Consider the following 10,606-nt stretch of genomic DNA (forward strand, 5'->3'; position numbering starts at 1 on the left):
TGACAACTGAAACAGGGCTGAAATTATTGCAAAAGAAAAAAAAGCCAAATAAAAAAACCCCACCAAACCCTGGAGTACTGCAGGGAAAGATTTCTATACACATTATATCATCATGTCAGATGGTTATAGGCATTTTCTTTGTAACTCTTTTCCATGTCCATGTTTCAGAAATGCTCCACAGCAGCTGTCCTGTCATTATTGTGAGTGGAAGAATGTGCTCACCTGCTCAGCGTCCCTGAGAAGCAGACAAATACTGAATCATCTAAACTACAAACTGGTAAGTTTAGTGTTGCATTTTCCATTACCTTCATCACTGTGAAAGTGAATTTCAAATAAAGCAAGTGACTGTCTTGCTTTCAGGGAGCTTTCTGGAAATTCCAGTCTTAGTAAATAAGAATTTCTGGTGCATGTTTTCCTGTAAGGTAAGTCTGGTAGAAAGAGCCAATTAGTTGAACGGCCAAATTGCTTAGTGGCATTAGTGTAACTACTTCATCTCCTATTTATCTGTCAGTGATAAAATCTTTTGGCCTTGCTGAAGAAGTTGATGCTTTCAAAAATTCCAGCCTTTGTCTTTTTTCAATGAATTGTTGTGTATTTAAATTAGGGCCGATATTATTTATTTGTTCTTTATAGAGAGACACTACATTTCTGGTCCTGGGCACAGTCTGCCTTTTCAGTACAGTTTGTACAGCACCTAACACATAGTTCCCTATGCTGCTAAAGATAATAAATGTAGGAAGATAATGTCATGCCTTGAAGAGTGATGCTTTTACCAGTTGATCAGTCTGCAACTTAATTTGGGGTAACTGAACATGGATCAAATGGGACCTACTCTGAGAGGGAACAGCTTCTGCAAACACACAAAATCTTCTATTAGCACCTGTGTGTGGATGGGAGACAGTAAAAAGCCACAAACTACTACAATATGCTTGTAGGAGCTTTCAACCATTTCTTTCTGTGGTGTAATGAAGCACAAGCACACCTACACCCACACTCAGAGCAGTCTGCAACCCAGTGGGGGTAAAAATAAGCCATTTGCTGAAGGCCTTTTTTTTATGGGTTAGAGGTGACTTTTTATTTCGATCAATTAAGCTGAACATTTTAAGAAAATTAGTAAAAAACTAAGGAGGAGGAGGGATGTGGTGCTTTCAACCCCTGTAGGCTGTGATCCTGGTTGTGTGCAGAAATAGTGGCATCTAGTGGGCAGCTCCTCAGCTCGGGAAAGGCACTGGATGTAAAACAGGTCAGTGATTGGAGCTTATGATTATGCTTATCGTGCATGAAAGGTTTTCCCAGGTAGTTTTAATCCTTCTCTTTAAAAGCATTTGGTAAACAACTGTTTCCCCCCCCTTCAGTATACAACTTTCAGAACGCTTGTTCTTCTGGTTTGCAGGCATGTAGGAAAGTCCAGCATTTTTCCCTAAGATTTTAGACATGGACAAAAACAAAGCTGCAACTAATCCCTGAACACACTCCATCTAGTTCAACTATAGATGAACTCAAGCACAGCACAGCTTTGAAGGAAAGATCTGTGTAGAGGAGGAGAATAAAAACACACTGAAGGACTCTGAAAAAAAGCTTAATTGCATCATTCTGTAGCTATAACTAAGTATATTTATGCAGTGTTTACTTTTTATGCTAATTTTATCTGAGTTTCTTCACTACTGAGTCACAATAAATGCTTGAGCTAATTATTTATACCCGATCCTAAGATCCTGTTCTCTTGTTAGTCCACTGGATTATGTGTAAAACACTGTGTATATTTTATGGCCATACAGAAATATAGAATAAGCAGGATGAGGGGTTGCTGCACCCATGGCAATAGTCTAAAGCAGTCACACGCCTTCACCCTCTCTTTAGTTTTTAGTGTTTGACAGTGATGAGCAAACTTACAAAAGTCTGCTGTGCTGTGCTGTGCTGTGCTGTGCTGTGCTGTGCTGGCCTCCTCTTCTCTGGCTGCCTCTCCCATAGGCTGGAGGGTGTTTCTGTGTTTACCTGTAGGGCCCAAATTAATTTGTATGAAGGGACAACTTGGCTTCTTAAATCTGGCAGAAGAGCTGGGCATCTTAAAAAGAAATAACTGGGCTATGTTCTTCATGATCACAGGATTCCAGAAGTACTCATAGGCTTTAGTCTAGGTTTCTTTTATTATTTTAACTTCAACATTTTTAGTTCATTCTCCTTTTCTTCACATTTTTTTGTTTCTCCCTTTATTCACTATGTTTCAAACTTTCCTATATGGTGCCTGCTGCTTTTCTTGCCAGGAGGTTTTTCAATGGTCAGTTCTAGCCCAGAACAGAAGTGTAGATACTTTAAAGAGAGGTGGGTTAGGTTTGAACCTGAGTGCAAATATGAGTTGGCTCCTTTGCCCATCAGCCTGACACCAACATGGGCTAAAGGCTATTAACACTATACCATAATTCCTTCCCTTATAAAGTGGGAGGGAATGCGGACCAGTGATCTGGAAGTGCTTCACTTTTCTATGTTTCTAGTTTTCTCCTTGTTAATTAGATTTAATAATACTTAACTTTTCCTTGGAGATGCCTACATGAGATCCTTCAGCCCTCATGCGGAAAAGCAAACTTCAAAGCAATGAACAATCTCTATTCCACGTTTGCCTTAGGATTAACTCAGTGTTACTGAGGTAGACCTAGAACCTTCTACTTAACCTTCCCAGTTATCTTACAATTGACTGAGTATAACTAGGTGGGAGTTCTTTTATTTCAAAAAAGTACTTGAAAATTGATTTTCACAGGGTGAAACGTGATATAATTGCCATCAAATGCATTTTTCACTGTGCAAATAAAAACAGAGCCAGGATTTCACCTAATGACTTTAACTCAAAAAGATAGGCAAATTTAGATCTCTGTATGGAGAGAGTTACGAATGACACACACAATAGCAGCCTGATTATACTTTTTCACACTCCCAGATTTAATCTGTGATTTATCTTGGCAGTAGGGGAAAACAAGCCTTTGATGCTTTGAGATTTAAATTATTTCCTTGGAGTTATCTAGGAGAGCTTTTTTACTGGAAGGAAGGTATACCAGAAAAACTGTTGATCTATTCCAGCCTATCAAAAGCTCTGTAGCAGTAATTACCTTATAGATATTCATAAAACTGTGTTTTATTTTGCTCCCAGTCCTCAGGTTTCAAGTGTGACTGCAGTGAGGAGCTCTGAAAGTTACTTTGCTCCATTCATAACTAATTCTGTTGCCATTACAGATCACAGGAGTCATTTAAGAGCCATCAAGCAATTTTTTATGTTGTTTTGCAGGTATCGTGTGTTTCCCATCTGACTGTACAAGATATTCTTTTCCAAGGCGTAAGTTATAAAGGCACACAGGCAGGAAAGGGTTGGCTGGATTCATGTGCCCCTCCTGGCAGAATGGCAAGGGAAAGGCATAGTTGTGCAGAGAAACTACACAATTATTAGTCTGCACCATAGTGCTTCCCAGCTCTGGTCCTAGAAATTTCTCTGGTGTATCCTTAGTACTTCACAAAACTGAGCCTCATTTCCAGTTAGTTTTGTCAGCATATAGAATGGGAGAGTAAGGGAACAAAATCATCTGCAAATGGAATTGAGTCAAGCTTTTATTATGAAACAATACATGAACTATTCATCAGGCAGTAAGACATAGTGTTACATAAATGTTATGTCTTCATGCAATATTGCTATTTAACCTAGAAAACTGTAATTAAGGATTCCTCCAAAGCACAGAAATCTGGCCTTCTCTTCATGTTGGTATTCTGGAATTTTCTGTTGACCTCTCCCTCCAAGTTCCTTTTGCTTCAGACAGTCTAAAGCTGTGCTGTTAAAAGGATACTCTAGGACTAATCAGTTGCCCATACCCAGAAACTGTGGAAACCCTCAGTTCAGTTATTCATGCATGCAATCATTACTGGTAGAAAATACATGGTGGTCTATAATATATCAAGCCACCTAGAGTTGGAAGTTCTGCTGTATCATGAAGATTGCACTGTACTGCAAAGAGGTTCTGCTCTACAATGAGCATGTAGCCAATGCAGGAGTAATCTTGTCCTCCTTAAAATAATCATGTATAAATCCATGTACCCATGTGGAGATCTGCAAAAAAAAACCCAAAATATCAAAATCCATGCTGACATTGGCCACTCTAATAATATCTTAAGGGCTTCAAATCATTTAAGCAATGGCTTAAATTCTTCACAGTGGCCTGGGAGCAGCTATTGGGAAGAATTCCTGTAGCTAAGTGAGCCAGCTCTCAACTGTGTCTCAGCTGGAAGATTTTTTTGAAAATTGCCAACTCACCATGTAAGGCTGAGGTTTGGGAATTTTATGTTTTTGTTTTTAAATGAGTTTCAGACCTTTGGCTTATTGTAGATTAACAGAGCCCCACTGAAGTCTACCACAATGTCTCAATTTTCAAAGGTATTCAGAGATGTACAAATAGATAAAAGAATTTTAAGCAGATAAACTTTCTATCTTTTGAAACAGATCAGCCCTGACGGATACCATCTCTGTATTCTGCTGCTTAAAAGCTTTTGAAAATATGGAGCTAAATCTGCAACTTTTATATTAAAAAAGTTAACTGGGAGTGATATAGCTTTGCTATTATGGTGATGAGTCAAACTTAGTTGACAAATTTCATGTGTATTTAAAAAACCTCCTTGCAGGTCAGACTGCCTCCTGAATATCTCCAGGATGACAACTGAGTTTAATCCTGCCCTAGTCCCACTGGGAGCTAAGTGAACAAGTACAAGACTTAAACAGAAGAGTTGGGAAAAGAGCACAATCAGACAGGAAAGAAACAGGAGCAATCTGAAGCCATATTAATAAGAATCTTGTGCAGTCACCAGCTTACACCCACATAGCAGAGAAATGCATAACCACGGTTTCATTAACATGAACAGAACAGAGTGACAGAGTTGATGCCTGGGACACTTCTGTTCCCTACCCCTGCTCAGCTGCCCAACCTTTCAGCACAAGGGGCTTCCCCCAGCCTTGGTTATTCCCTTCTCTCCCAGTATGTGGCTCTGCTTTTTATTATGGAGAAAATAATATGCACTGTAGAAGAAATACATATATACCAGTTGCAGGGTAGGCAAACCCATTAGATTGGATGCACTAGATCCCTGTTGCAGTGTGGGAGACAATGAGGATTCAACCAGTGTTCAAGGAATTGTTCTTCTGATCTCTGCTCCAAGCGCTGGAGGTAAAGCATATACTCCTATTTAAAGAAAAGAAAAAGTAATTTAATTGTGTGTCACTCAATTCTAATGTCAGGCCAGGGGGCCAGGATAACTTTACAGCTGATAAAAGAGCCATGAATTTATCCCTTAAAACAGTCAAATATAGTGAAATGGTGTTGCTAGTCAGCTTGCCCCAGCCTGGCAATATTTAATGAATGACATAATCTCTAGATTAGTAAAGGTGTTGAGCAAGAATTATACAACAATATTCATAAATTAGGAATTCTGGATACACATTTCTTATTTGCATTCAACACAGAAGTCTCTGTTGGGCCTGGGGGTACAAAGGATTCTCACAAATAGGTCTGTTATAGCCCCTTTTGAAAATTGGCTCCTGCTGCTTAAAGAATATTAACCCCTTGCAGGATCATGTGGTAGGACTCTGAAGGGTTCTAGTAGGTAGCACACATCAGTGCTGACTGGTGATAAATAAAATAATGTGAATTTTAGAGAGAGAGGTTTTGGTCTCAGCAACAAATTACCAAAGTAAAGTGGGCTGTGTAACAAAAACTTGACCTCCATCAGGGACAAAATTTACTTTTAAAAAGTCCCAGTCCCAGTCGGCTCATAAGCTTTGTGAACACCAGATACATTTATTCAAAATAATCCCCCATTGCTTTGCACAGTGGGCACTGTTGGAATGGAAGCTGTAGCCTAAACCCTTTGCACTGGCCAAATATTCCTGCAGTCACCCAGCTCCCTGCTCTTTGTGCCGACCAGAGGGTGGGGACACTGGGTGCCAGCAGGCAGCATCAGGATCCTGCCTTTCCTGGGCTTTCTCTCCTCACAGAGAGACTTCGCTCAAATCTCTGGGGAGAGACTGCATCAGGAACTGGCGAGGAACAGAACTATGTGACTGAGAAGATGCCATATCATCAAAAGCAGGATCTCAGTCAAAGATTTAAACATGCTGATAACATAAATTACATTTTGTTAATAATCAAAGGGTGCTGATCTTGCTGTCTGTAACTGAACAGGTTTTTGATGCAAACAGCACTGTGGAAGTCAAAGAGAGTCACAAAGAATTGCAAATTACATTCCCCAGCTCAGCATGATTTGGCCCAGTACAAACAGCTTTTGCTTAAAATAGATGAACAGAGGTGGGTTCATCTCAGCATTCATTTCATTTTGCTACAAAGCATCCATACAAAATCAGTTTTTCTCCCTGAGTCCATGTGCACAAGCTGTGCTCAGGGATGCAGCAGCCATGCACCTTCATTCACATGGAAAATCTCCACTTTCCACATGGCAGCAGGTGTTGGTTTTTGTATCAGAAGATGTTTCCTTTTCCACTGAAAACCTTGACATTTAGGGAGCAAAACAAATAACTCTTATGTCTGGGTTTTCTTACAGAGGGTCAGCTTTGCTGTCTAGATAAAAAATAAAAGAAAATAAATAAAAGAATTGGAATTTCTGAACAAGTGTTTGCTCCTAATAGAAGTAGGATGGAAAGTGGTAAGGACAGAGCAGCAGAGTCAGAAATCCAATATTTCTTTAGCCCTGAATCCCCCCTCTCCCCACACAGAGTCATAGAATTCATAAGGATCACCAAGTCCAACTCCCTGCTCCTCCACAGGACCCCCTAAAACTAAACCATAGACTAAATGTTGCATACATGCATGTAACTTCTTGCCATGCAGGAATTACCTCAATCCAACTGTTCTGCTACTTCATTTATTCTGTATTCAATATTTGATATATTTACCTTATAACCTTCATTGTGGTGGTATATTAAGCATAAGCACAGATGGGAGCTGTATTCCTGCTAATTTGCAAAAACTACAAGGCTCATTTAACAGCTTAGAAACCAACCCAGTCCTGAGTGTTGAGGGCAGCAGTGCAGCCTTCTGATTTTTGGCTCTCTTGTGCACTTTTCAGTGTACAAGGTTGTCAACAAGCACGGAGCAATATCCTCGTGACAGCTTTGGTTTGTTGTGGTGTCCCCTTTGACAAACAGTGTGTTCACCCAGTGTTGGGCAGGTGGATTCTTTTTGGCTGGTGTACATTACCCACTGGAAAGGGAAAACCAGGAACTGTTTCTACAATCCTGCAAGGCACATAGTGCTCTTCATGTCTTAATGGAGTCCAGAAGTGTTCAGCACCTTGCTAAACTGAGCCCCTTGTGCTCATCACATGCACAATCCCTTATGTGCTCCTAGCTTCTGTGGGCTTTGCCTCTTCAGAACCATGTCATTTTAGCTCAGTTTATTTACTTTGGAAAGAAATAGGCAGTAGTTTTAAAATACTTTAAGTACCCTTGAGAAGTGCAGGATTATGTGTTAGGTCTTGTCAAAGCAAGGAAAACAGAAGGCTCTTTAATTCTTTTACTTTTGTTGTAATAGGGTTCAGAAAGAAATAAATGTAGATACTGCATGCAAACCCAAAGCTACTGCATTAAGCCAGCAACTTATTCGGTTTTTTTTTTTAGTTTTTAGTAGCTCTTATAGTATCATAAAAAAGCATCCTATCTGTAGCATCCATAAGTAAGTCAATGAAAGTACATGATTTTTAAAAGCTAGTTGAGAACTACCTCAGTCTCCACACTGACACCTCCATCTCCTCTCTACCTGCAGTGCAGAATGTACTGTAAGCAGAAGACATTCCCTGTTACTTAGTTTTTCAGGAACAAGCTGATGAAATCCTCATCACTATAAATGAAAAGCCACTTTCTTCTCAATAATTTGATCAGTATTTTTAAACCATGATAAATAATCTCATTCTTCAAGTGAACATTTCCTGAGCAATACTCAGCACTTACAGAATGCTCTTAACTGTTAACTGAAAGAATTTAAAGGGGTTTTTTAATATTTCGTGGAAGAACTCAGCTGCTTTAAAGGGTGTTATTCATAACATATTGCCTGGAAGCAATAGAAATTTAATATTAAGCACAAATGTTTAGGGGGACTTGGTGTTGGGGGTTTTAGTTAATGTAATTTAATAGTAAATGTCATAAATCACCCTCATTGGCTCATCAGGGAAACCAGCTTTTCTTGGTCTGTCTTCACGACGAGTCCTCAGAATCTGTTTGGCATCTTTTTCAGACAAAATTGGTGAAGTGTCTAAAGAAAGAACAGCAGAAATTAGTTCTGAAATTATCAAAAAGTCAGTATTTTATCTATCAGTTGTGAAATGAAATGTCTCCAAACCTGATTTTTTTTTCTATATACAAAGTGTTCTCTCATTACAGCCCCTTCCCAGGGGATATTGCATTCCAAGAGATAGAAGTGGAATTTTAAACCATTTTTATACTTGTGTTTTCTCTTGTTCTACAAGTATGAAGCAAAGCCCACATATTCATGTTACTATAAAATGAGCAAATATAACAGCATCATCAAACCACTGGTATTAGTTGCTCTTCCAACTCTTCGTTCTTTTCTGTGTTGCTTTATAGGATTTTTTTCAAAGTAACGAGTTAGATACACTGCAAAGAAGGATAGCATTGAACATTTCACTTGCAGGAGCTTGGTAAAATAATATCAAAATAGTAAGCAAGTAAAACTAAACTTCTGGGATTTACAACAAATGACTACAGTGTGGTAATGTAGAGAGTTAAATATCAAATACAACAGCATGATTGTTAAAAATCAAATCATGAAAAGCCTGCAATATAAAAATAGTTGTGTTAAAAATTAAATATATGAAAATATATGAATAATGAATACTAAAATAGGAGGTTGACAAACTAATACTACCTATATGCTCTGCAGCTCTACACACATATGCAGGTTTGTTGATATAAACTCCTACCTGTAACAGCGGTCATCACGACTAAAAAGGAAACAAACACAAGAAACTTCTTCATTTTGATTCTGCTTTCTCTCAGTCTGTTCCAAAATGAGCAACCCTGACCAAGGCATTCGCCTATTTGAAGGAGCTACGTCAGTCACAAATGTTTATTTATGATTTAATTTGCGTGATAGTATGATTCTGAAGACATCTGGTCTGAAGGTTTGAATTAGTCTATTATCTGCTCAGACATTTCTCAGCATAACTCTGTTCCTGGGGGAAAGAAAATAGAAGGCCTTTTTTCCACCTCAGGCTTCAGAGCTACACTGGGTATTTTAAACTTGTGAAAATAAAGCCTATCCTCTTATATTTAGCATGGCAAGCAAAGGTTCTTGGTGCCCAAGGTAAACTATTGTTTTTTAAAAGAAACAATTAAGTATTGTTAATCTCAGAGGCAACTGCAAAGGGGCCCCTTTTTCAAAGATTGTCTCTAACTTTGCTCCAGCAGAGAAGTACTTACTAATGGGGTTTAACTCTAGCAAAGCCAAATTATGACTGCTGAGAAACACAGCAGAGTTTTCTATCAAATTAATAGAACCACACAAATGAAAACCCACATAATTCTTCTCCTTTCAGGACAAGTTAGTAGGAAACAGGATTATAAATGGCCTTACTAGTAAGCATAGGTTAAGTAAGGATGTAGGTTAGCAGATGCCACTGCAAACAGGTAGTTTTGGCCTTGAGAAATGTGACTGTCCAGAGCTTTTCTGGGCAGTGCCAGGCTGGACACGTGGTACCAGTATCATCAATTTGTAGGGTATGAAATGCGTCCCTTCAACTATAACATATTAAATAGGTGGTCAGAGTTCATCGTTGGCTCTTACATGAGGGAAGTGAGGAATTTCCTTGGAAACCTGAGTGTTGCCCAGCTGTGGAGTATGAGCATTTTTCAGTGGTTTTTTGAGATACCAGACCCTAGAATCCAATCAATTTTGTATATGCTGTATAGATTTACATCATTGCTCACAATACTGTTTTGAAAGTGCAAAAACCTGTAGGTTCTAATGGCAGCCACTATTTTTAGAACTGCTCTAGGGGAAACAGTTGAACATGTAACAACAGAATGAAATTATGAGGGGAAAGCATTTATGGTTGGGCAATAAAGCACAACCATGGGGAGGACAAATAGAGGCACAAAGGCACAACTCAGGGAGGACCTAAGCGCTCTCTACAACCACATGAAATGTTATGGGGAGGTGGAGATCGGGCTCTTCTGCTGTGCCTCCAGAGGACCCGGGGAAATGGTCTTAAGCTGAGACAGGGGCGATTCAAATTAAAGATTTTCCCTGTTGGTGTGGTCAGGCTTTAGAAAGGGCTGCCCAGAGAGGTGGTGGAAGTCACCACTCCAGGAGCTGTTCAAGAGGCGTCTGGACCTGGTGCTGGGTCATGCGGTTCAGTGGTTACAGTGGCAGTGCCTGGTGCACGATCGGACTGGGTGATCTTAAAGGCCTCTTCCAACTTTGATGACTCCATGATTCTAGGACAGAACGAAATTATGGGGAAAAGCATTTATGGTTGGGCAATAAAGGCACAAACACAGCGGTCACTCGGCACTCAGCCAGCGCGGCCTTCGCCTCGGGTCCGGGCC

At 39.6% G+C, this 10,606-nt stretch overlaps 1 protein-coding gene across 1 annotated transcript; it reads right to left on the reverse strand.

Annotated features, from left to right (window-relative positions):
• Positions 1-3,581: 3,581 nt before the first annotated feature.
• Positions 3,582-10,600, reverse strand: CUNH17orf67 (chromosome unknown C17orf67 homolog). The gene is made up of 4 exons (XM_008637558.2): positions 8,980-10,600; positions 8,191-8,291; positions 5,071-5,210; positions 3,582-4,087 (listed from the first exon to the last, which is right to left on the reverse strand). Exons 1-3 carry the CDS (start codon positions 9,032-9,034, stop codon positions 5,094-5,096), a joined length of 273 nt encoding a protein of 90 aa, XP_008635780.1. The 5' UTR covers positions 9,035-10,600; the 3' UTR covers positions 3,582-4,087; positions 5,071-5,093.
• Positions 10,601-10,606: the final 6 nt, after the last annotated feature.

Source organism: Corvus brachyrhynchos, unplaced genomic scaffold (genome assembly GCF_000691975.1).
Source record: "Corvus brachyrhynchos isolate BGI_N302 unplaced genomic scaffold, ASM69197v1 scaffold407, whole genome shotgun sequence".
NCBI classification, from domain to species: Eukaryota; Metazoa; Chordata; class Aves; order Passeriformes; family Corvidae; genus Corvus; species Corvus brachyrhynchos.